At 38.5% G+C, this 24,939-nt stretch overlaps 2 protein-coding genes across 2 annotated transcripts; one reads left to right on the forward strand and one right to left on the reverse strand.

Annotated features, from left to right (window-relative positions):
- Positions 1-344: 344 nt before the first annotated feature.
- LOC104248267 (uncharacterized) lies at positions 345-24,606 on the reverse strand. Its single transcript, XM_070153145.1, has 3 exons — positions 24,215-24,606; positions 3,994-4,152; positions 345-900 (listed from the first exon to the last, which is right to left on the reverse strand). Exons 1-3 carry the CDS (start codon positions 24,470-24,472, stop codon positions 544-546), a joined length of 774 nt encoding a protein of 257 aa, XP_070009246.1. The 5' UTR covers positions 24,473-24,606; the 3' UTR covers positions 345-543.
- LOC104219853 (uncharacterized) lies at positions 19,748-22,513 on the forward strand. The gene is made up of 3 exons (XM_070155590.1): positions 19,748-21,638; positions 21,728-21,846; positions 21,945-22,513. Exons 1-3 carry the CDS (start codon positions 21,206-21,208, stop codon positions 22,398-22,400), a joined length of 1,008 nt encoding a protein of 335 aa, XP_070011691.1. The 5' UTR covers positions 19,748-21,205; the 3' UTR covers positions 22,401-22,513.
- Positions 24,607-24,939: the final 333 nt, after the last annotated feature.

The raw sequence follows: 24,939 nt of genomic DNA on the forward strand, positions 1-24,939 counted from the left end.
TGATAGTTTGTAAGTTATTTTAAAGCTAAAAAATGAAGATGATTTCAGGAGATTGGCAGCATAATTAGAGATGACCAATGAAAATTTGATATTCAAGATTGCTTGACCAATGAATGGTTTATTCAATTTTCCATACTTCCTTATACGCCTTACACTTCAGACATGTTAATCAGTTAAATTCATCTTGAATGCTTCTTCTTATCATTGTAGGATATGAGGAAATTTCAGTCGACGCCCTAGTTTCGTGATTAACAAGCAAATAATGTTTTTTTAAGGACCTAGAATTCTAGAATAGAACATCTCTAGCAGGATATTCCAAGACATACATGTACGTACACAGCAAATGCAGAAGGCAAAAAGGGGAAGCAGATAATGCTTAGCAATCCTGATACAGTGATACGTTTATACAATCCATTAAAACCTCTAAAATTAACTTTAAAGTGTTATCAACAAATGGGGGCTGCATTCTAGACAGGAAAACAAGATGGAAAATGAGAAGCAGTTCCCCGAAAGTCTGATGATTCAAATGTTTGTGTTCTGTATTTATTGGCTGGAAACAACGGTGTTTTCATCAACTGGTGCTGGATCAGCCACAGGTGACTTCTTTGCGAGGGACTTGGGTATGTCAATGTCATCTTGACAACAACGTTGCTGAGGATGGGATAGAAGTGTGCAGATATGACGGAAGAGGACACGAGTGAGCCCCTGACCACTCTCAAATATGTATGCCTCATATTCGCTGACAAGTTCAAGGGCCTCCACAAGGGCATCATACACCTTCTGAGGACAATTGTCAGGTCCAGGCTTGTCGTGAAGGTAAACTACATCCAAAGTGAAAAGCTTCTGAGTAGCAGGCCATTGATGCTGTGGTGGTATTGACGACCTGCAATATAGGAGTATCTGCATATATTGAAGAGAAGCATGAATGAGATGCTTCTCGTGAAATGTACATCTAAATAGCTACTCAGAAGGCAAATATCATTTTAAACACTAAAAGATGGTTATAGCAAGCACTCCCATAGAGCATAGTGAGAGGATATTAACTATCAACTAAGGTTCAGAAGACCCACAGAGGCATCTCGTTCTCAACTTTAATGTACTGTCGGATATTCTGTCACCTCACTAGGCTGGTTTACTTTTTCCCTTTTTTTCTTTTGTTTGAACTAGGCAGAGTTACTTGAAATCGCAAAAATTATAATATCCTGATTATTACTAGCATGAGGCCATCACAGTGCACAATGTTTGCAGCAGGATAGCGTAGGTGCAAAAGGGCATCGTATGTACTTGAAGCAGCACTTTTTTGAGATGCCAACTTCATTTGTGATTGGCAACTTGCAAAGGAACCATATAAAATCCATATAAATGGTTAATCAAGTGAAAATAGTTAAGATTATTGTTCCAGTCCATTTCATGATATACTCTTTCATTACAATAAAGAATGGATCTCTTACGTTGAAAAAGGGGGGAAACAACTTCTATATAGTAAGCTGAATCTAGTGAAATGATGTTAACATCCTATAACCCCTTCATTTTGGAAACAAGTAAAGAGAGAAAAAGCAAAAACAAGAACAATAAATATCTATTTATATCATGTGACTTCCTTCACTTCACCTCTTCTTTATTTTTTTTCGTTTCATATGAACAAAGAAGGGTTACTCCCGTGTACAAGAGACATGTCAGACAAGAAGCTAAAGGTAAACGATGTCCCCCAAAACAATAATGAAGCAGGGATTCATGTCAAAGCCTTACCTGTCAGAGGGAGATCAAGGGAAAGCATTTATAAGGTTGCTATGCAGTAAGGATGATTTGTAAAATAGTTTTGTTTAAGAAAATAAAAAGTCATATAATATAACAACAATAACAATAGTAAGTTGAAAAGTTGTAATTACATGTATTTATAAGAAGGAAGGTACTAGATGGAAAGTAATCAATAGAAGTCTCGCATCCAAAGTCCAAACTAGAAAGTAACTTCTAGAAAGAGTACTTGAGCACTGTAATCACCTGGACGAGTTGACAACAAGTGGCAACTCCTATACCACCTCATGAATGGCACTTCCTCTGCCCCAAATCAAATGTCCCTTTTCTCTGCTGCCTAATAGAGAGTTTTAACACATACCATTTTCCTCTCTTTTTTTACAAATAAGTACTATCCCATTTTATTTAACCAAAAGGGCACATGCAGCCTATTTTGACACTTCTCTACAGCTTTTCTCAACTATTCCTGGAAAATATATACATGTTATATATACATGTTCCCCGATCCAACTCTATGTAAGAAACATAGAACTTATATCTTAATCCATGAGGCTTACATGAACTTCCATTTTGCGTGGGCGCAGTAACTCCTAGACCATTACTTACTACTAGGGTGGTCAAATTTCACACATATAAGTGTAACCCTTCCAACCGGTCTAGGTTGAAAATAAATTCGTAGATGGGTCAATTTGGGCACAACCAAAAAATAGCATAAAATTTTTGGTTGGTTCGGTCGTGTTAGGTATATTTCTTTCTCTACACTTTCACACACTTCTTTGAAGAAAAGAAAAGTTGCTTCTCGTTTGATTTGGAGTTAAACAAAATATTAAATAACAAACAAGCAAATGAAAAAATGAGTTTGAACTGGGGTTGGTTTGTGGCCCAATTTTTAGCCCAAAGATCCAAGCAAACTTTGGTTGGGTTGAGTCATGACTTGTGCAGTGACTTAACCTGTGTTAAGTAGCCAAATTCGGCCCAACCCGCCTATTTGACACCCATACTAATTACTAATTAAGCAAATGACCAGTAAAGCAATGTCAAGGACTGACATGTATAAAGTGAAGTGGCCCAGATAATTCTATAGAATATCTCACATCCTTACATCTTGCTGTCCAAGAAAGGAGACAGGTCCACCAAGAGTGCCATTTCATAAGCAAAACTGCTGTGTTGTCCTAGCCTTTTCCTGTCTCTCCACCAATCAGAATCTAAACAGATTTCTGAAGCACACAATGATATATTCAGCCAAGGTTGAAAAACAGCCTGCTAAAGCCACATAGACCAGACTCCAGAGGGTTCTCTATTTCTCAGTTTTTAATTTTTTATGCATGATTCCTGCTTTCAACACATTTCAGAACTCAACTCTCCCCTTTCTCTTTGCTTTGTGGAGTACCACATTAATGGTCATCCCAAAGGTTGAGCCAAAGAGAAGAAAATGCCATGTCATCAACCTTGACTGTACGATTTGATGGATAAGCTTACAAGCCGGGGGGGGCTTCTCTTTTTCTTTGGTTCTCTTTTTCTTTGGTTTTACCTTTTGAATCCAGATTCCAATAAATCCCAGAAATATCAGCAGCCGGTCGCTCTTGACTCGTCAACAACCCAGAAGCAATTAGATGTTCACTGCTAGAGTTCTTTCAAATATAAGAATGTTTTGGTAGAAAACAATGACTGGAGTTAATGAATAAAATGGACAAATCAGTGGCACCAAGACAAGCTAATCTGGAACTTTTTGCCCCATCTACACTCGAAAAAATTATATATATGGTTACTTGACAGAAAATAAGCTAGAGAATAGCTAGATGAAAATTTGCATTCAAGTGATGTATCTCTACAGCATTACAATCAAGCAGTTCATTGTCTGTTCCATGCATGAATTGATGATATTTGACGAAGCACCGTATGTGCCAGCTACATTTTTAGTTTTGAAATGTGGCTTTCATAAAAGGAGAAGGAATGAAGGATAGAGTGAGTATCTGGCTTCAAAGAAACTGCTCTCTTTTAAAATAGTCACATTTGTAGCATAAGCCCAGTTAAGCATGCACCAGCAGAAATTCAGGAAGAGACTATAAAGCAAAAACTCAGTTGACGCTTTAACCATTCAAACTCACTATTAAGGATATGTTAACAGTGAAATATGGGAGCCTACTAAATACATTTGTGTTTTAACATGAAAATGGTTACCCAGCAGAGAAAATGAAAGGCAACAAAACATTTGTGTTATAACATGGAAAAACTTACCACCCGGAGTATCCGATTTTGAGCACGTGATTTCTTTGCTTCATGGGCAGCGAGCCGAAATAGTTGAGTAAGATCAGAGTGGCCACAAGATGAATTTACTGTGAGACCCCGAAGAGCAGAATTGGCCATCTCAATGTCACTGCTGAACTCTTTCTGGAGCTTCACAAATAGAAAATTTTGGAGATCGTTTAGTTCCAATGAAGTTGTGATCATATATAGCAACTGCTAGCTAGAAGGATCATGAAAGAGATATGGTGATGAAAGAACAACTAAGTGAAGCGGAAAAAAAAAAATTTGACTTGAATTTGCACTATGTAAAAAAACCAAGTACACTCTTGGCCTATGTTACTCGGACTCTCCGAAAATGTTGTCGGGTGCGTGTCGATTCCTCCAAAAATAGTGTATTTTTGGAGGATCCGACATGGGTGAGGCATCATTTTGGAGAGTCCGCGCAACATAGCTCTTGGCCCTACCAATTCGCCAAATTCCCAATGTTTTTTAAAAAACTATGCCGAAATAGGAGACAAGACATTTATGAATGAAATGCACAAACACAAAATTCTAGAATTCAGCACATTCTTGGACAATTCTCATATAGTAGAATCAAACAAGTATACCTGCCACTTAACTGGTAAGTATTCCCAACAAACAAATATTTCTATGGTCAATGTAGAATCAAAAACATACACAGCAGCAAACAATGAACCACTACTTCAGTTTCATCTTGATATTATAAAGCACGCACAGTTGACTGCTGAAGGAACACTCAACATGCAGGATAAGATTATAAAGAGAGATTCTTTTTTGAAGTATCAAAAGCAGAGGGCGGATGTACAACTAAAGCTACAGGTTCGGTTGAACCCTATAACTCCTATATATGTGTAACGAAATCTACTAAATATGAATAAATATTACATTTCAAAAATCCCACTCGCGAGCTATCCATTCTAACTTGTCTTTGCCTAGCAAGATACGTCTAGTTCTCCCTCCGCTTGCCTATCTCAGTAGGAAATTGGATCAGTCTCCGATTTCAAAGAAAAAGCTGAGGCGAGAGCTATACCTTCTGGAACCGGAGCAATAACTGCTATAAAGTAAGGAGATAACTCAAATGATCAGTGTCATCCCGAACCCATAAAGTTCACATCTCGGATCTGCCTCTGAACATAAAGTATTAACTCACTTAAGTGCAAAGCATGGTGTGACGACCCAAAGGGTCATCACCGGTTTTCTTACCCATTATGTGCTTCCGAGGCCTTGAAAATCTCATTTAGAGTCGCTTCGATTTGCGTGCGCAGTCCGGGCGCGTAGCCAGAAAGCTTAAATATGAAATTCTGTGGAAAAAATGTTAAGTCTTGACTTTAAAATGAATAAATTTGACTTCGGTCAATATTTTGGGTAAACGGACCCGGACCCGTGATTTGACGGTCCCGGAGGGTTCGTAGGAAAATATGGGACTCGGGCGTATGTCCGGAATCAAATTCCGAGGTCCCAAGCCCGAGAAATGAATTTTTAAGTGAAATTGTTTCCAGAAATTGATTAAGGAAATTTGAAATGAAAACTGATTAGAAAGCAATGGTATCGGACCCGTATTTTGGTTCCGGCGCCCGGTACAGGTCTTATATATGACTTGAGTCATTCCTGTGAAATTTGGTTAAAAACGGACGTCGTTTGACGCGATCCGGACCTTAATTGAGAAATTTGATGTTTAAAAGAGTTTTGAGAAATTTCAGTGATCTCGAGGTTTAATTCGATGCTCGTGATGTTATTTTGGTAATTTGATTACACGAATATGTCCGTAGGATTTTTTTGAGGTTGTGTGTATACTTGGGTTGGAGTTTCGAGGACTCGGGTGAGTTTCGAGTAGGTTCCGGGATGCCTTAGGCTTAGAAAGTCAGGTGTTGCGGGTTCAGGAAGCCACAGTCTCTGAACCCTCTAGTGCGGTCCGCAAGAAATCGTGTGCGACCGCGCAGGGACCAGCGCGGCCGCGGTCGCCTTTGTGCGGTTCGCGGTGGAAGTTGTGCGGTCGCAGTCGCCTTTGTGCGGTCCGCACAGGGTGCTCAGCTGCAGGTCTTCAGGGAGGGGCCAGCGCGGCCGCGGTCGCCTTTATGCGGTCCGCGGTGGAGGCTGTGCGGCCGCAGTCCATTTGATGCGGTCCGCACTGGGGGTCTGAGAGGGGTATAAATAAATGGGAATTTCAGTTATTTTTCACTTTTCAAAACCTCAAAACATAAGAGGCAATTTTTCAAACAACTTTTCTTCTCCAAAACGTTGGTAAGTGATTTCTAACTCATTTTCTTCACTCCTTAACATCTTTTAACATGATTTCAACTTCAAATCAAAGATTTTCACGAGGAAATTGGGTGTTTTGAGTAGAACATAGGTTTTCTAAAATTGTGGATTTGGACCTCAATTTGAGGTCTGATTTCAAAACAAATTATATATTTGGATTCGTGCGGGAATGGGTAATCGGGTTTTGGTTCGAACCTCGGGTTTCGACCACATGGGCCCGGGGGGTGATTTCTGACTTTTGGGTAAAACTTTAGAAAACTCATTTTCATGCATTGGGGTTGATTCATTTAGCACTTATTGATGTAATTAAGTAACTTGTGACTAGATTCGAGCGGATTGGTGGTGGAATCAAGGGGTAAAGCTATAGTTGAGACTTGAGTGGTGATCAAGGCATCGAGGTAAGTGTTTGGTCTAACCCTAGCTTGAGGGATTAGGAGTTGAGTCATACTTGCTACTTGCTTCTTGTTGAGTACGACGTATAGGCATGGTGACGAGTATCTATACGTTGGTGTCAAGCATGACCGTGAGTCTTAAATTGAAAGTTGTTGTGTTCTTAAATGACACTTGGGTGCTTTACTTAATGATCTTCGATGACTGAGCATTTTCAATAATTGAACTGAGTACAAGTTGAGTTGAGATTGGTTATAGCTGATTCTCCCTTGCCGGGATGACTAATTCAATATTGTTGTTCCCTTGCCGGAAAAATTATAATATTGTTGTGTTCCCTTGCCGGGAAGTTATTATATTATTTATGTTCCCTTACCGGGATTTCTTGTGATTGTGTGATGAAATGTAAAAGGGAGCGGGTGGTACGCCTACCACGAGATATAATGAAATGGGAATGAAATGGGAGCGGGTAGTACGCCTACCACAAGATATAATGAAATGGGAGCGGGTGGTACGCCTACCACGAGATATGATGAAATGGGAGCGGGTGGTACGCCTACCACGAGATATGATGAAATGGGAGCGGGTGATACGCCTACCACAAGATATACTGAAATGGGAGCGGGTGGTACGCCTACCACAAGATATGAGAAATGGGATCGGGTTGCACGCCTGCAACAAGATGAAACTGAAAGTGAAAGTTGCCTTATTTCTCTTTATCCGTGTTAGAAGTTAAATTGTAGTTTCCTTACTATTCTTTGATATTCTGTTTTATCTGCTACCTCCGGAGCATGTTCCCCTTTCCCAGCTTTGATTGCTTATTACCTGTTTACTTTTCCGCCATATAGTATATAACTGCACAGGTTTATCTGGAGTCTGGTCCTAGCCTCGTCACTACCTCGCCGGGGTTAGGCCAGACACTTACCAGCACATGGGGTCGGTTGTGCTGATACTACACTCTGTACTCTTTTGCACAGATCCAGGTCTTGGACAGCAGTAGTAGCGCGGGAGCCAGCTTTCAGTCCAGTGAGACACCGAGGTAGCCTTGCAAGCGTCCGCAGGCCCGGCGTCTCCTCTATCTTTATTTCAGTCTGTTATCTCATGTATTCGAGACAAACAGTTTATATTTCTCTTTCAAACGGTTGTATTTAGTACTCTTAGAAGTTCGTGAGTAATGTGACACCAGTTCTTGGGTAGAGGCACATGTTGATTTTCGCATTATTGTTCAGTTTCTTTAATTTAAGTCTTCCACATATTTATTTAATTCTGTTGTTTTCATGATATTACTGATAACTGTTAAAAGAAGTAATTTGTTAATAAAAAAGGTAGTTAAGGGTTGGCTTGCCTAGCTCTCATCAGTAGGCGCCATCACGACTCCCGAGGGTGGGAATTCCGGGTCGTGACACATGGCCAACGCCAAACCCGAATAAATGGGGCGGGATGCAGTAGGTTACGGTCAGCGTAAAATTAGTCTAACTTTGATGGATCCACTACTGAATGAGTAGAGTGGAATAGATACAACGGATACAAATAGCCGACGCCGGCTGGATTTGGATTGTGCATAGTTAATTGACTGATTGACATAGTATCAAATAGTATTGAAGAAAAAAACTATCTAAATTAAAATATTGAAGTAGATCCATCAAGCCCTTTATGTGACACAATATGTTTTTTGAGAGTCTCAATGGCTGTTTTGACACATTTTGAAGTGCACATCATCATTATCTATGAAAATGAGCTAAAATGTCCAGTTTCAATACAGAATTGGTTAATTTGACTCTCTAAAAATCTCAGACATAAAAGGAATAGGCAAAACTGAATGATCTATCAACATCAAATTACTCGTAAAAGAAAAGCAAAGGAAAATCAGTGGGGCCACATAAGCAAACTGGAAACAAACAATAAGCATTTCAATCAGGTCTTGCTTCTATTATCTCTATTCCTACTCGTGTCTTACTTACATTCTATTTCCTTGTAAAATTTTCCCTGAAATTATACGAGTGATCGGTTTCGATAAGGAGTCACATACTATAAAGATATACATACTGTTAATAAGGATGACTGAGGACATAGTGTCCCCAATTATACTTTCCTTTCACAAGGATTTAAGCAAAAGTTACACTTATAAGGATTTATACTTACCCACGTGTGACCTAGGAGTCAATGAAATGGATGAAAACCATGCAAGACTATAGTTCCCAGAAGATTATATGCTAGGCGATGCTCCTTGGGTGGAAGAGTTATCCGTTACAATATTGATGGGAGGCAGCAAGTACCAAGTGAAATAGTTGAGGTAAGCGCAAGCTCACCCGAACACATCATTACCAAAAACAAAAGAAAAAGATATGCTCGTATATATTTATAATTGCTATTGCAGAAAAATTGTTCACATCTTATATCATATCTTCCAACTTTTCAACCACTTATCAATGAACATTCCCAGTATTTGGAACTTTTGTATATGAGGCCTGCACCTCAACAAACTATAAAATAAACCAATAATTGCATAGCGAGTTCCTGAGAAAATTTGTCAGCATTCCTATTCTGATCTATCAAACTTAAAGCTTTGGGAAGATTTCTATTATCTCAATTAATAACCAGAAAATTACAAATGTTGTGAGAGAGCATTAGGATCAATTACTAGCATTTACTGAACACGTTAACAGAACTCTTTACTTTAGTTTGAGGTTTAGATGAATTACAGTCAAATAGTCTAGGGATAAATAAACATTATGCCCTGCTTAGGGAAACAGAGCAACTAGAAGGCCAAGGTAGTGAGTGATACTGCCCCAAGAGCTCACCAACACGCCGCATAGCTGCTAAGAAGCCACCCCGGCATCCTATGACAAGGTCACATGCTAAGAAACTTTAAGAGAAGCTAGTTGGTCTACAAATTACAATTAAGTGCTTTTTTACTGAAGGTGAGCTAAAAGACTTGAAAATATCTCATAGGTACTTCAATGTGCTTGTGACATCATTGAAAGAGCATATGGAGGCAATTTAGACTAAAGGTGTTTATCGGGCGGGCTGGGACGGGCTGGACACAAAAATGGTCAGCCCGTTAGGGTTACGGGCGGGTTGTTAGCGGGCTGGAGTTAACGGGCTGGTGGCGGGCTGGGATTTTTCGGGTCCTATAGGGCCCGTACGGGTTCGGGCGGGTCGGGTTTTCGTTTTTTTATTTTATTTTTAACTATCTTATATTTTTCTTTTTCAATGTTATTGATAGTTAAGTACTTAAGTGTTTTCAAACTTTTAAGGGTTAAAATTAAAGATTAGAATTGAACTTTTAAGGGTTAGAATTAAAAGAACAAACTAAAAGTCTAAAATTTGCAAACTAAAGGTCTAAAACATAAAACATATTAACATAAATGCATAAGTCTATATAAAAAATATTGAATAAGAGTATAAGACATTATGCAATATAAAAAATTCACAATATTTAAGTAACTTTGATATTTTTATTGAATAATATATAGTACTTCTAATTAATTTGCAAGTTCTTTTTTGATTTTTTAAATATTTGAGCTTGCAAATTAAAAGTTTACAACAATTGTTAAAAAAAAAAAAGAAGTAATAGTAAATCAAATGTTTTGCATCATCTTTGTAAGTTCTTCCATGTCAATGTGAGGTGCTTGATTTCCGGTATTATAATCGGTACCATAAACTATTATATCTCCAATTTCTTGGTCTTCCTCTTCATTTACCTCGTCGCGCCCTTTATCATTTTGATAGTAGGGTTTAAAATAGCACCAATATTTTTTAAACTTATCTAGCATGGTTTCAACAACATTAGTATATCCCTCTTTCGCCTTCAACTTTGTAGTAAAAGAGAAATTTCAGCAATGTGAACTAAACCATTTACAATAGTAGGATAATAAGCTCCAGAAAACTCAAGTGTAGCCACATAAAATTTTTGTAAAAATTGTACAACATCATGAATGACATCCCAATTTTTAGATGTTAACAGACGGTTAGGATCGGTACAATGAGAATTAGCAACTTCAGTTATAGGAATTCTATATTTATAACAACATCTTAGGAACAAATAAGTATAACTCCACCTAGTAACTATTTCTTCAGGCATGAGTCTTGGTTTTAGTCCATAGTGTACACATTTTTCCTTAAATGCATTTAATCTAGCACTTCTATTATTTCCTTGAATTACACCAACAGCTCTTCTAACTAAAGTGATGTCATTGTGAAATAAGTCAAGGCCACTCTTCACAATCAAGTTATAAATATGACATGCACATCTAATATGAAATATTTCAGGAAGTGGTGGGCGTAGATGCAATTTTAGTAATGTAATAGCAGAAGTGTTGTTAGAAGCATTATCAAATGACATACACAAAACTTTTTCAGAAAGATTATAAAATAAAGCAACTTCATGGATAGTAGCACTTATAAATGCACCGGTATGACTTTGATCTTCATCATATTTAAAAGCAATAATACGTTTTTGCATACAAAAATTATCATCTATCCAATGACATGTAACAGTTAAATAATCATTTCCATTTACAGCACGACCAATATCAGAAGTAAGAGAAACTTTACAAGAAAGACTAGCGAACAAATAACGTATATATGTCTGATATTGTCCATAAAGCCTAAAGATATCAGATCTACAAGTACTTCTAGGAATACCTTTAAACATAGGGTTATAAATTCTTTGAATATAAGTAACAAGATATGGTGAAGAAGCAAAACTGAAAGGTAAACAACCTAAAACAATCATTTTAGCTAATTCTTCTCGATCTTTTTAATATCGTATTTACCCATTAACCCCTCAGTGACCGGGTTAAGTTTTTGTTGCCCAGCTTCATCGCCTACTCCCCAATCAATAGGATGAATTTCTTCCATGTGCCTACGAAGTTGACCCGTTCCCCCATTCTTACCGGGCTCGTGTTTATAAACTTCATTACATATTTTACATTTTACATAATTTTTCTCATTTTCTAGTCTATCAAAAAAATTCCAACACTTACTTCTTAATCTTCTATTCTTCTTAATAGGCAAAGGAGGCTTACTTACACTTCCACCGTTAATATTTTGACTAGCATTACCGGGTGTAGGTGTGTTTCAAGATTATCGGGTGATTGAATATCATCTAAATCATCATCAATACCAAAATTTTCTTGAAGTAGCTCATAATCTACATTTACGTTTTCGGGTGAACTTTCAGAAACATGTGTTGCACTACTAGAAGAACCACCTCTTACTCTTTTGGAATTTTTCTTACTACCACCTTTACTAGTGCAAGCTTTTTTGGCCGCTCTAAGTAAATCCATTATCTAATTTAAAACAAAAAATTCAAATAATAATTCTAAATAATAAAGAGAAAGGGATGGAACGAGTGTACCGGGATTCCGAATGCCGCACTAAATTTGATATAGAAACGAGAAAGTAGAAACTCAAACTTCAAATCTTCAATTGATATTTGATAACCTGATAATTGATGTCACACTTCACTTGAATAATTGAATTAGAAATTTATGATAATAATACTTTTGTAATGAAAGTATGAAACTTGTAAGTTGAAACTTGAAAGCTTGAAATAATGAGCAATTGAGAATATTATCAAGAGAGAATTGAGAGATAATTAGAGAGAATTGAGAGATAATTGTGAGGAATAATGATTTTTAAAAGGATTCAATTGCAATTTACAAATTATAAGGGGGGGGGGCTAAAATATAAATGAAATACCAAATTTTGGTTGTTTTTGACAGATTTGGCCGTTGGCCAACGGTCATTTTTGAAATTTGACCGTTGGCAACGGTCAGATTTAATTTTTTTAAAAAAAAAAAATTAGGCGGGTTTGCGGGCTGAGGCCCGTTAAGAACCTGTTAAGCCCTTAACGGGTTGTGGCGGGTTCGGGTACCCGTTTGGCGAAAACTTAACATTACTAGCCTGCCCCCCGTCCAACCCGTCCCAACCCGCACACATATGCACAGTAACGGGCTGGACCGGGTTGTTAGCGGGTCAGCCCGGCCCGATTAACACCTTTAATTTAGACTCAAGGAGTTGCTAGAAACAGAGTTCAGACTCAAGAGTCAACCCTAGCGCCCTGCAATGAAATCTAAAGACAGAACAAGTGGCCCATTAACTCAAAGCCACGCAATGCACTGGACTATGTCCCAGCATGTGGCTTTGTTTGGTTTTTTGTCAATTGCCTAATTTGGAACCCAGTACAAATAGACCCTTAAGACTCATTTTTTCATTAAATTGGTTGACACTTTGATGGTAACCGAGAGGGGAAAAAGCCCTCTCTTTTGTTCTTTTTTGAACTCTTGATCTTCACAAGATCTTTTTTTAATTTTATGTAGTGATCTAAACAAGGTAATTTGATTCCTTGTTAAGATTTCTTGACTGTTTGACAAACTTGATTGACTTTTTATTCTAATTCCAACGTTCTTCGTTTTGATACGTGCATTGTACGATTGAACGGGAATTCAGTGTTAGTTTCCCTTTTTATTCGTTGTTTGAATATTGTTAATGTATTCAATTCCATATACCGTTTATTATGTTAATTTCACCCAACACATATCTTTATTTTGATTATGTGTATTGTTCTTTCGATTATTGAATAGAGTTAATTGCAAAACTCTAGAATGAGCTAATTCAATATTCTTCCACTATCGAGAATGCTATCAGGGAGTCATTGATTTACTTCCCGTGGTGACAGGACATAACCTTCTCTTATATTTTGTTGAATCGGGAGGGAAGTAAATAACGATGACTCCTCATTTCATACAAATCGGGAGGGGTTAAAACATTAAACCAGAATGAATTGCCCATGCTCCACCTCTAATTCCTTTGTTAATTTATTTCCCGAGCAAGTCGAGTAGCTAATTCACAGTTATTTTACTTCCCCACCCACTGCTACACCTCACTTGGTGTAAACTGGAGTGCAGCCATCTTATCCACTAAACTCTCTAGAAGTTATTTCTTTGAGTCGGAGCTAAAACTTAAAACGGAAGGACTGGGAAACAACGGCATGGGAACCATGGGACCCATTAGTAGTAAAGGGCAGACAAAAGTGCATTCTTGCACACCAGTTGAGGCCTTTTTCTTTTTGGAATTTTCCCATTACTTTACTAATAGAAAGGCTTCCCTTATACAGTTGCACTACGCTACCGCATGAACAATGGATCCGCTGAGCTAGGTAAGCATCCAGATCTTGATCTAGAGATATTGCTTCAGAAATCAACTGACCTCAGGAAATCACGTTAAGACGTCGATCTCCCGAACAATCACAACGTTGAATTGATTTCTCTCTCTTTCTATTCCTTGCAAATGGAGATAAAAACTACACACCATCTGCCCTAAAGTTATTCAAATTCCACCTCAGAGGAAACACGAGGCCTCCTTTTTTCAAGTTTCTGATTTCATACTATCACCATATCTAAGGAAAGCAAATTCAAATTTCAAGCTAAATAAATGGTTTCTGCGGCATTTATGCCTCTTAGTTTTTCCACCAGTAAATATAGAGTTGGGGCAATTCTATTTTCCCTAAGTCCTCTCAAATGCACATAAATAATTTCTATTTTTCATGAAAAGAGATGCCTATTATTCCGTTTCAGGCACATTGTATCTATTCACAAGCTCAAGAACCATACACACACATCTGCAGTTAACATGGTATAAACGTTTAATGCCCCCTCCCAAAAAAAAAAGGAAAAATGATACCAAAAAGTTACAGTAACTCATAAAAGTCTCTACAAGTATTCGAACCAAAGTTTCTTTAGTACCAAAATACTTGAAAGGAATCGCTTTCTTGATATAAGATTTTATTATTTCTAAAGCTGCTTCTTCGAAAGCCTTGTCCTAGGTCTATGCTGGCAATTACTGTTTACAAACACTCTCAAGAACAGTGATATGTAAAGCTATCGGAGATGCTTTTCTACATACTTTTTCCGACGACCACATCTCCCTCAGCGAGAACCAACCCCAAACCGACCAAACCCCAACACTTATTTCCGACAACCAGATCTCCACGCGCCGTCACGCGCGAAATAGTCCAGCCTTTTTCCGGTGAGATCTGAGCCACGCGCCGGCGCGTGTGGCTAACCCCAACCACTTTTCAAATTTTTTTCTTCAACCAACCTGCTCAGCAGCCTTTTCCGACCCAACCCATCCCCTTTTCATCAAAATCTGAATACTTTTCTATTTTCCGGCGACAAAATACCAGATTTCGGGCCTCTTTTCAAAAAAAATTCTCCACTCAGCCTAATCACTAGGCGTGTCCCACCAGACCCATTCCAGTTTCACCAAATTCTGAACACTTTACTATTTTCCGGCGATAGAACACAAGATTCCGGGGACTTTCTAACAGCATTTATTGCTGACAAATCAATTGCTCATCCTATCCAACGGGAAAATCCTACAATGAGGGAGAACATCATCTATTTTGCAATGGGCTTCAAGTCATATGAAATAGGGAGATGCTCAACAAATGCTGAAGAATGGTTTGAATGGACAGAGAGAGGGAGAAGCCTAATCAGAAGATCGACGTTCAGCAGGAAGACGATGGTATGGTTGTGTGAAAATCTGAAGGAAGCTTCGAAGGTGAAAGAAAATCATGTGAAAAGATGGAAAATCAAGGATCATTTCTCAGAAATATTATGTGCGAAGAACTACAACAAACATGGTCGTTATATAACCATTATTAAGGCAGGGGAAGGTCAATTATTATTGTTCAGGAGGCGGCATTCAATTCAGGTTGGTCAGATGTTACAGCAAAAATAGAAAGGTTCATGAATGGCGGGGTACGGAGGAATACAATTATCGCTCCAAAAGTCATTGAAGGACTTCTGTATTCAAACACAGTCAGAAATCATAAGTGGGCAAGCAGAGAAATGAAGGAAGCGGAGGTCCAACAAGAAGGAGACATTATACACATTTCTGGAGATTTAACACACAACGATCTGCTAGGTAGGTGCCTGGTGGGATTCATTATAGAAGAAAACTCCGAAATTGCAACCTTATGGGAAGTTCGTAAATGGGCAGCAAATTCTTGGAAGCAAGCACATGGTATCAACATTTACGAGATGCACCAAAATAGGTTTCTCTTCGAATTCCCTTCGAAGCTAATCGCTGACCATGTACTGAGAAGTGAATGGTATTGGAAGAAACACAAAGTTAAGCTCCAATGGTGGAATCCGATGATAGGGTCTGCTCCAAGAAATAAAATGATGAATCATGTATGGATTAGACTAGTAGGACTTTCACTACATCTATGGTCTCAAAAAGTTTTCAAAGAAGTTGGGAAATTTTGTGGTGGCTGGATTGAAACTGAGAAGGAAACAGAACTAAAAAATCATTTGAAATGGGCAAGAATAAAGGTGAGAGGAGATGGATCTGCAGTACCAAAAACAGTGAAAATAGAATGTGAAGGGGTAGTCTTTGAGATTCAGATCTGGTGTGAAGCTTCGGTGAGTACGTACGGCGGTGTTGCAGTCAAGCAGCGAGCAGGGGGAGTAGCTACATGTGTTTTGATGGGACATGTGAGTAGCTCAAAGCAGGTTCAGCCTATCCCTAAAAGAGCAACTGACCAGTCATGTGACTCTTTAATGAATACTAATAGGGCTTCGCAGCACTACAACAAAAAGGATTTGGGCCCAGATTCATTGGCTCAAATTATATCTGAAGAGAAGGCTTTTAAAACACCATACACAAAACACATGCCAGATCCCTTTAATGAAGATAACAGCTATTCAGTTTGAACCTTCAGTGGTAAATCAAATAACCATTGTTTTGGAGGAACCAAAGGAAAGCAACAACATCGTCAGCTCAGAAGAAGAGGAAAAAGAGAGGGAGGATGATGGAGATAAAGAAAATCAACAAGAAGCTAATCCTGAAGATAATGCAATGTTGATTCTTGTTGAGCACGAAGGGAAGGGACAAAATTCAGAGGAATACAACAACATGCACATGCAGCAAAAGAATCTGATATGTTTGTGGACTGGGCAATTGAAGAAGCTGTGCCTCTAAACCATCAAAACTTAGAGGCAGAAGAAGACCTAGAATTTGAAGCATCAATTTAGGTGCATCATCATCAGATTGAGCAAAGAATTTGGGGTGGATTGTAGTGGATGTGAGAAAGAAGCATTGGAACTTTACATGAAAATTGACAATAGAAGGCAAGCGAACAAAGGGAAAGAAGTTACTCAGGTTGTCCAGACTACAAAGAAGAAGGGATTCAAAGAGCTGAAAGGTCCAGATATTGGAAGTAATTTCAAGAGCAATGGAACTAGAAGCAGGGGGAAGCATCATCAACCATAGCCAATGTCAGTGAATATCATATCATGGAATGTTAGGGGACTTAATAGAGTCAGGAAAAGGAGATTGATTAAAAGTTTGATACTCAGCTGGAAGGCAGAAATCTTTTACTTCCAAGAATCTAAAATAGAAGGGGATATTAGGGAGATTGTAAAAGAATTATGGGGTCATAGATGGGTGAAATTTGCTCAGTTGGAAGCTAGTGGGACTAGAGAGAGTATTGTAGTAATGTGGGATGGTAGAATATGGAAGAGGGAGGTATGTTGTGTTGGATCACATACAGTTACATGTAAATTTTCAGGCAAGACTCAGGAATATACATGGCATCTTTCAGTTGTGTATGCTCCTAATGATAGAAAAAAGAGGGAGGAAGTATGGTGGGAGCTAGCAGGTGCAAGAGGTCTCTTTAATGGACCTTGGGTGGTATGTGGGGACTTCAATACTGTAAGGTACCCGTCAGAGAAGAAACATTGTTCCAGATTCACAAGAACTATGACTGAGTTTTCAAACTTCATTGAAGACATGGAACTGGTAGACATCCAATTATCAGGAGGAGAGTACACATAGAGAAAAGGGGACAGACATATAATAGCAGCCAGATTGGATAGATTCTTGATTTCTGCTGACTGGAATGAAGATTTTAGAAACATAAAGCAATCACTGCTTTAGAGAGTTACTTCAGATCATTTCCTATTGATGTTGCAATGTGGTAGTTGGGATCCAGTTAAATCATACTTTAAATTTGAGAACTAGTGGTTGCACACTGAAGGATTCAAAGACAGAATTGAAAAATGGTGGAATTCTTTCACCTGTGAAGGAAGGCCAGATTTCATTCTAACTTTGAAGCTTAAATACTTGAAGACAAAGTTAAAGAAATGGAGCAAAACTCTACAAGGCAACTTAGCATTACAGAAAGCAAGTATCCTCAACCAACTTGCAGTGTTGGAGGAGTTACATGACCGGAAAAGCTTGACAGAGGAGGAAATATTTACAAAAACCACATTGACCATGGAGTTTGAGGAGATTGCAAATCATGAAGAAGTAGCATGGAGACAGAGATCTAGGGCCCTTTGGTTAAAAGAGGGAAACAGGAATACCAAGTTCTTCCACAAAACAGCCAATGCTCACAGGAGATTTAATAATATAGCTCGGTTGATAGTAGAAGGGGAATCTCTGCAAAACCCGGAAGACATCAAGAAGGAGGTAATTAGATTCTATCAAAACCTATACACAGAAAAGAGGAGTGGAGGCCAATAGGTTCCATCAGAAACAACCAGATGATCACAACAGAGAATAACTCAATGCTGGAGAGTCTATTTGGAGAGCAGGAAACATGGGACAGTGTTAAGGCATGTGCAGGTGACAAAGCACCAGTTCCAGATGGTTTCACAATGGCCCTTTTCACTACCTGTTGGGAAGTGGTTAAAAAGGATGTGGTAGCTGCTGTTCAAATTTTTTATGAACGAGGAATCTTTGAAAAGAGCCTTAATGCCACTTTTGTCGCTCTGATTCCTAAGAAGTTTGGGGCCAAAGAACTGACAGATTTCAAGCCTATCAGTCTGATAGGTAGTATATACAAAATTATCTCCAAGTTACTGACTGAGAGGCTAAAAAAGGTGGTCAATAAACTGGTGGATTCTCAACAAATGGCTTTCATAAGAGGAAGACAGATCATGGATGTTGTCCTTATAGCTAATGAATGCATTGACACAAGGAAAACAAGCAGGGAACTGGGGATACTATGCAAGCTGGTTATAGAGAAAGCATATGATCATTTGAATTGGAAGTTTCTGCTTGAAACACTAAGGAAAATGGACTTTGGTGGAAGATGGATTAACTGGATAAAATACTGCATCTCAACTATAAGCTTCTATGTACTCATCAATGGAGCCCCGGCTGGTTTCTTCCCTTCCCAGAGGGGTCTGAGACAAGGGGATCCCCTTTCCCCTTTCTTATTCATTATTGCAATGGAAGGTTTGAATGATATGCTAAAAAGAGCACAGACAAACAATTGGATCAGAGGCTTCAAGGTGAATTGCAAGGCTGATAGCACCATGAGGATTTCACATTTGCAGTATGCTGATGATACTTTGGTGTTCTGTGAAGCTGATAGAGAACAACTGAAAGTACTAAGGGTGATATTCATTCTTTTTTAAGCCACTTCTGGACTACGCATAAATTGGTACAAAAGCTTCATTTATCCAGTAAATGAGGTAATGGAATTACAAAGTCTTGCTGATATTCTAGGTGGGAATGTAGGTGATCTGCCTACTGTATATCTGGGAATGCCATTGGGAGCCAAGCAGTGTTTAGAAAAGCGATCGCTTCATCGCTTAAAGCGCGAAGCGACGCGAAGCGACAGTGTATCGCTTCAGGCTTCTCGAAGCGATGCGATCTTGAAAAGCGCGCGCTTCAGCTAGTGAAGCGACGAAGCGATGAAGCGACGAAATCGACGAAGCGATCGCTTCTTTACAAAAAGCGATAACTGGCCCTTTTTATAAAAAAAAAAACTTGGGGTCTGTTTTTTAATTATACAAAATAGACCCCTACATAGTCACACTGCTTCTCCCGTCAAAACAATTAATCAAAGATTGACAAAGGCCTAGGGTTGACCCCTTCTCTCTCAAGCTCAAGCTCAAGCGCGACCACTGCTTCTCCAGTCGACCGGTCCAGGTAATTTCTTTCTCCTTTCTTCTTCATTTCTTCTTCTCCTTTCTTCTTCTCCTTTCTCCTTCTCCTTTCTTATTTTTCTTCTGCTTCTTCTGCTTCTGCTGCTTCTCTGCTTATTTTTCAGAATTTTTTTTTCTTTTGCTTCTGCTTCTGTTGCTTCTTCTTCTGATTTCTTTTCAGAAAATAGACCCACTGATTTTTTAAATGTTTTTTTTCAGTTTATATAATTAATTATTATATATATTATTATTATATGTATTTTCAGTTTATTGATTATGTTTTTTTTCTTATATCTTAAATAATAGGGATATTAAAATGTCTCAAAGTTCGAAAGAGAAAGACCCGGCTTGGCAATATGGCGAGAGAACTAATGAGAAGAATATAAATGTTGTATGCAAGTTTTGCAACAAGATTACAACGGGTGGCATTTATCGCTTTAAATACCATCTAATTGGTGGCGATAGAAACGTCACAAGTTGTCCGAAATGTCCACCGGAGGTGAGGGAAGAAATAAAGAATTTTGTTGAGAAGAAGAAGGAGCAAAAAAATCAAATGGTTCATCAACCAATGGTGGCCAATCTTGATGATGATGATGATGATGATATTGAAGAATTGTCACTTCCAACAAAACGGGGAAGAGATGGGTCAAGCCATGGATCATCGACTAAAGGTCCTATGGATTGCTACTTCTCAAAGAAGCCGGGAGCAAAGGGCGGTGGAAAAGATGTACAAAAAATTGCTAAAGACATTTTGAGGGATCGTGCGGTTAGAGCTTTTGCACGATGGGTCTATGATGCCGGGCTCCCCTTCAATTGTGTCAACTATGACACTTTTGGAGACTTTATTGAGGCCGTTGGTCAATACGGACCTGGAATGAAGCCTCCCACTTACCATGAAATAAGAGGTCCTTATCTAAATAAGGAAGTGGAGGAGACTAATAAAATTGTTGAGGAGCATAAAGTTGTGTGGAACAAGTACGGCTGTTCCATTATGATGGATAAGTGGACGGCAAGAACGGGGAAAATGATTATTAATGTGTTGGTGAATTCTCCCCGGGGAAGCTTGTTTCTTGAGTCCATTGATGCTAGTGACTCATCCACTGACCACATCAAAATGTTCACCTTGTTTCAGAATACCATCGAAAAGATTGGTCCAAGCAAAGTTGTTCAAGTGGTCACTGATAATGCAAGTGAAAATAAGAAAGCAGGTGGCATGATTGAAGGAGCGTACAAGAATGTCTATTGGACTCCATGTGCGGCTCATTGTATCAACTTGATGTTCGGGGACATTTTCAGGGAAAAACCCTTCTCTACAGTTTTTGGCCAGGGCGTTAGGTTACATTCTTATATTTCTCAGCGGCCCTTGTTATTGAATATGATGAGAAGATTCACCATGCAAAAAAATTTGGTGAAACCGGGCAAGACAAGGTTCGCCACTGCTTTCTTGACTCTGCATAGTATCCACTGTCAAAAAAACAATTTGAGAAAGATGGTCACTTCAGAGGAATGGAGCAAGAGTAAATTTGCAAAGGAAAGTGCGGGGAAAGAGGTTGCACGCATTATTCTTTCTTATTCTTTTTGGAATAATGTCCTTCATGCTCTTAAAATTGGTGGCCCTTTTGGTTAAAGTACTCCGTTTGGTGGATGGAGAGCAAAAACCATCAATGGGCTACCTCTATGAAGCTATGGATAGGGCCAAGGAGACTATTCAAGCATCATTCAGTGATGAGCAGAAATATGCAAAGGTCTTTCAGATCATTGATGCAAGATGGGATGAGCAACTTCATAGACCTTTGCATGCAGCTGGACTTATTCTGAACCCATCACTCTTTTATGAGCAGCATGAGAAGAATTCATTGGCTAAAGAAGTGTGGACAGGATTCCATCAGGTTGTTATCAAGTTGAACCCAGATGAAGACTTGCAAGAAAAGATAGTAGATCAGCTTGCTATTTACAAGGCAGCTGAAGGACTTTTTAAGCTCCGACTTGCTATTAAACAAAGAACGACGAAGTCGCCAGGTGACCAAGTGTTTCTATATTTTATAGCTCTAACTTCAATGTATTCTTTATACTTATTAACTCTTGAACATTTTTTTTGACTTCTATAGTTGAATGGTGGGACCAATATGGTGTAGAGACTCCGGAGCTACAGGCTTTCGCCATCAAAGTTCTAAGTTTAACTTGTAGCTCATCTGGATGTGAAAGGAACTGGAGTGTTTTTGAACACGTGAGAAATAAAAAGAATTATTTCGTATTTTGAGATAAAGTAAATTATATCTCAATTGTCCAAACTCCTACTAATTAGTTGACACATCTTTTTTGCAGATTCATACAAAGAAAAGGAATCGACTAACCTTGAAGCGCCTCCATAATCTAGTGTTCATAAAATACAATAGAGCATTGAGGCGTCGCTACAACCACCGCAATATAATTGATCCAATTCTTTTGGACAATATTGATGAGGCTAATGAGTGGCTAACCGGAGTCCCCGAAAATTGCGAAGGTGAAGAAGTATTTGAAGGCGACTCCGATTTCACTTGGGGTGATGTTGCGGTTGGTAGTGGAGTTGGGGAAGATCCTTATGGTTTAAGGAGATATACTCCAAGTTCAAGCTCTATTAGGAAGGGAAAAAGTGTGGCTACTACAAGTCGATCTCTATCCCTAATTGATGAAGATGAAAGTGATCATGAAGAGGAGGGGGAAGAAGAAGATGACGAGCAATATGAAGATAATAGAGGAATTCAAGATTTTGACAATCTTGAAGAAGAAGAAGAAGAGTAGAAGAATAAGATGTTGATTCTAGTGTGGATGGTTTGTGGATGATTTGTGGATGATTTGGTGGTACCTAGTACCTACTTTTAAGTATTTAAATTGAAGTTTTTGATTATTTATAATTTTACATTATGTTTTTTAAGAATTGCGCTTCACTTTAATAAAGCGTGCGCTTCGCTTTGCGCTTCGCTTTTGAAGCGAAGCGAGCGCTTTTTTGCGCTTCGCGCTCTCAAAAACACTGGAGCCAAGAGTAACTCAAAAGGAATTTGGAATAGAGTGTTGGAGAAGTGTGAAAAGAAGCTACCAAATTGGAAGAATCATTATCTATCTATGGGGGGCAGACTACTCTGATTAACTCTGAACTAGATGCCTTGCCTGCTTATATGATGTCTCTTTTTCCAATCCCAGTCAATGTAGTGAAGAGAATTGAAGCCTTAAGAAGGAATTTCCTATGGGAAGGCAACACCGAGAAGAAGAAGTTCCACCTGGTTAATTGGAGCTCTGTGACTACTAGCAAAAAGGCAGGGGGACTGGGTATAAAAAACATAAGAATTCAGAATCAGAGTTTGATGATGAAGTGGCTATGGAAGTTTGCAGCAGATGAACAATCACTGTGGACGGAGGTTGTTAAGGAGAAATACGGAACGGAAGGAAAATGGACAACCAAATCAGTGAGAACTCCATATGGTGTCAATGCGTGGAAGTCAATTAGGAATCTGTGGCCAAAACTGATTAACAAATCCAAGTTTAAGGTAGGAAATGGTAGGAAGATTTCACTGTGGGATGACAATTGGCTAGGACAAGGACTATTGAAGGATCTTTTTCCTGACATATATTTCTTGAATCAGCAACAACAAGTAACATTACACGAGGCATGGACTAATCAGAGATGGAATCTTACATTCAGAAAATTGCTAAATGATTGGGAGATTGAAAGAGTAATTGACTTTTACAATACTTTGGAGCAATTCAGTGGTACCAACTCTAATCAAGATCTTATCGTATGGCAAAGGAATAGGCAGGGGAGGCTTTCTGTTGGGTCTACTTACAAGGAATTCAACTTGTCTAACAACCAGGTTGGTTGTTGGCCATGGAAGATGATATGGAAAGTAAAAATTCCATACAACGTTGCTTGCTTTACATGGATACTGGCAAAAGAGGCAGTACTAACACAGGACAACTTAATCAAAAGAGGATTCCACCTCTGTTCTAGATGTTACTTATGTGGAGAGGAGGCAGAGACAATTAGCCATCTTTTTTTGCACTGCAAACTCACTGTACAACTATGGAGAATCTTCATCAGCTTAAGGGGAATTTCATGGGCAATGCCGGGAAGAATTAATGATGTTCTAACTTGCTGGAATAAAGAGGGCAACATTTCTAGCTATAAAGAGAGATGGAAAATAGTTCCAACATGCATATGGTGGACAATCTGGGAAGAGAAAAACCAAAGATGTTTTGAAGACAAGTCTAGTAACATCCATAAGATAAAGATGAAATGTTTGGCTCTTTTCTATTTTTGGTGTAAAGGAAAGTTTATGGAGGATCATGAATCCATTTTTGATGTTCTAGATTACTTATGAGATGACCAAGGTTTTATGGGTACTTTCTTTGTAAATATGGGTGACTTCACTTTTTTAGTGAAGTCTTTTTATTAATATATAAATATGTTACCTTGTCAAAAAAAAAAAAAAAATTAAACACCAAACAACAACAAAAACCAACCTCAATCCTGAACTAGTTTGGACCCGTTTCATTCCAATTATCAAGCACGAATAATAAAAAGGAAAATAGTGAATTTAGAAACGAAATTAGGGAAGTACCAGAAAAGCGGATTTGGCAAGACCAGCAAAAGCGAAGCGGTGATCAGGGTTGATAGTGAGTTTGGCATTGATGAAGAGAATGATGGCTTGCTTCATAGCGTCCAACCTCGTATAGGGTCGCCCACCCGCTGTAGTTGAAACTTTCATTTCCACTAGGGATTCACTGTCCACGTCTATGCAGAACAGTATGTCTTCGCTCGCTAAACGATTTGGTTTTAGGCTGTACCCACCACTGTCTTCTACCTCTATTACCTCCATTTTCTCCGGCACGCAAATTGATCACCCTCCCTCTCTCTCAAATTCGAACAGTCTCTCTTTTCCCAATATATTTTTGCTGCTTCTTCTCTCTCTCCTGCCTGATTTTTCCTTCTACTTTTTTTTCTGGCCTGTTTTTTTTCCTTCCTTTAAGCTCTTCTTTTGTTTTCATTTTCTTTATTTTCTTATATTAAAAATATTGTCGTATCTGCCCTTAAACTTTAGGAAATTGTCCTAATTTGTCCTTCATTATTATTTGTGGTCATATTACCTTTCCCGTTGTAAAAAAGGTATTATAAAATAAAGATTGTAAAGTAAAAACAAGTATAGAGAGAAACTATATATTATTCGAATTCAAACTGATGTACATAATGAACTGAAATCTCTTCTATTTATAGAAGAAAGGAAGCTGATGTGTAAGCTACTACTATACCAGATATGGATAATCTTCTATTGAGAGTAATGTTTAT

The sequence above is a fragment of the Nicotiana sylvestris genome, chromosome 8, assembly GCF_000393655.2.
Source record: "Nicotiana sylvestris chromosome 8, ASM39365v2, whole genome shotgun sequence".
Classification (NCBI taxonomy): Eukaryota; Viridiplantae; Streptophyta; class Magnoliopsida; order Solanales; family Solanaceae; genus Nicotiana; species Nicotiana sylvestris.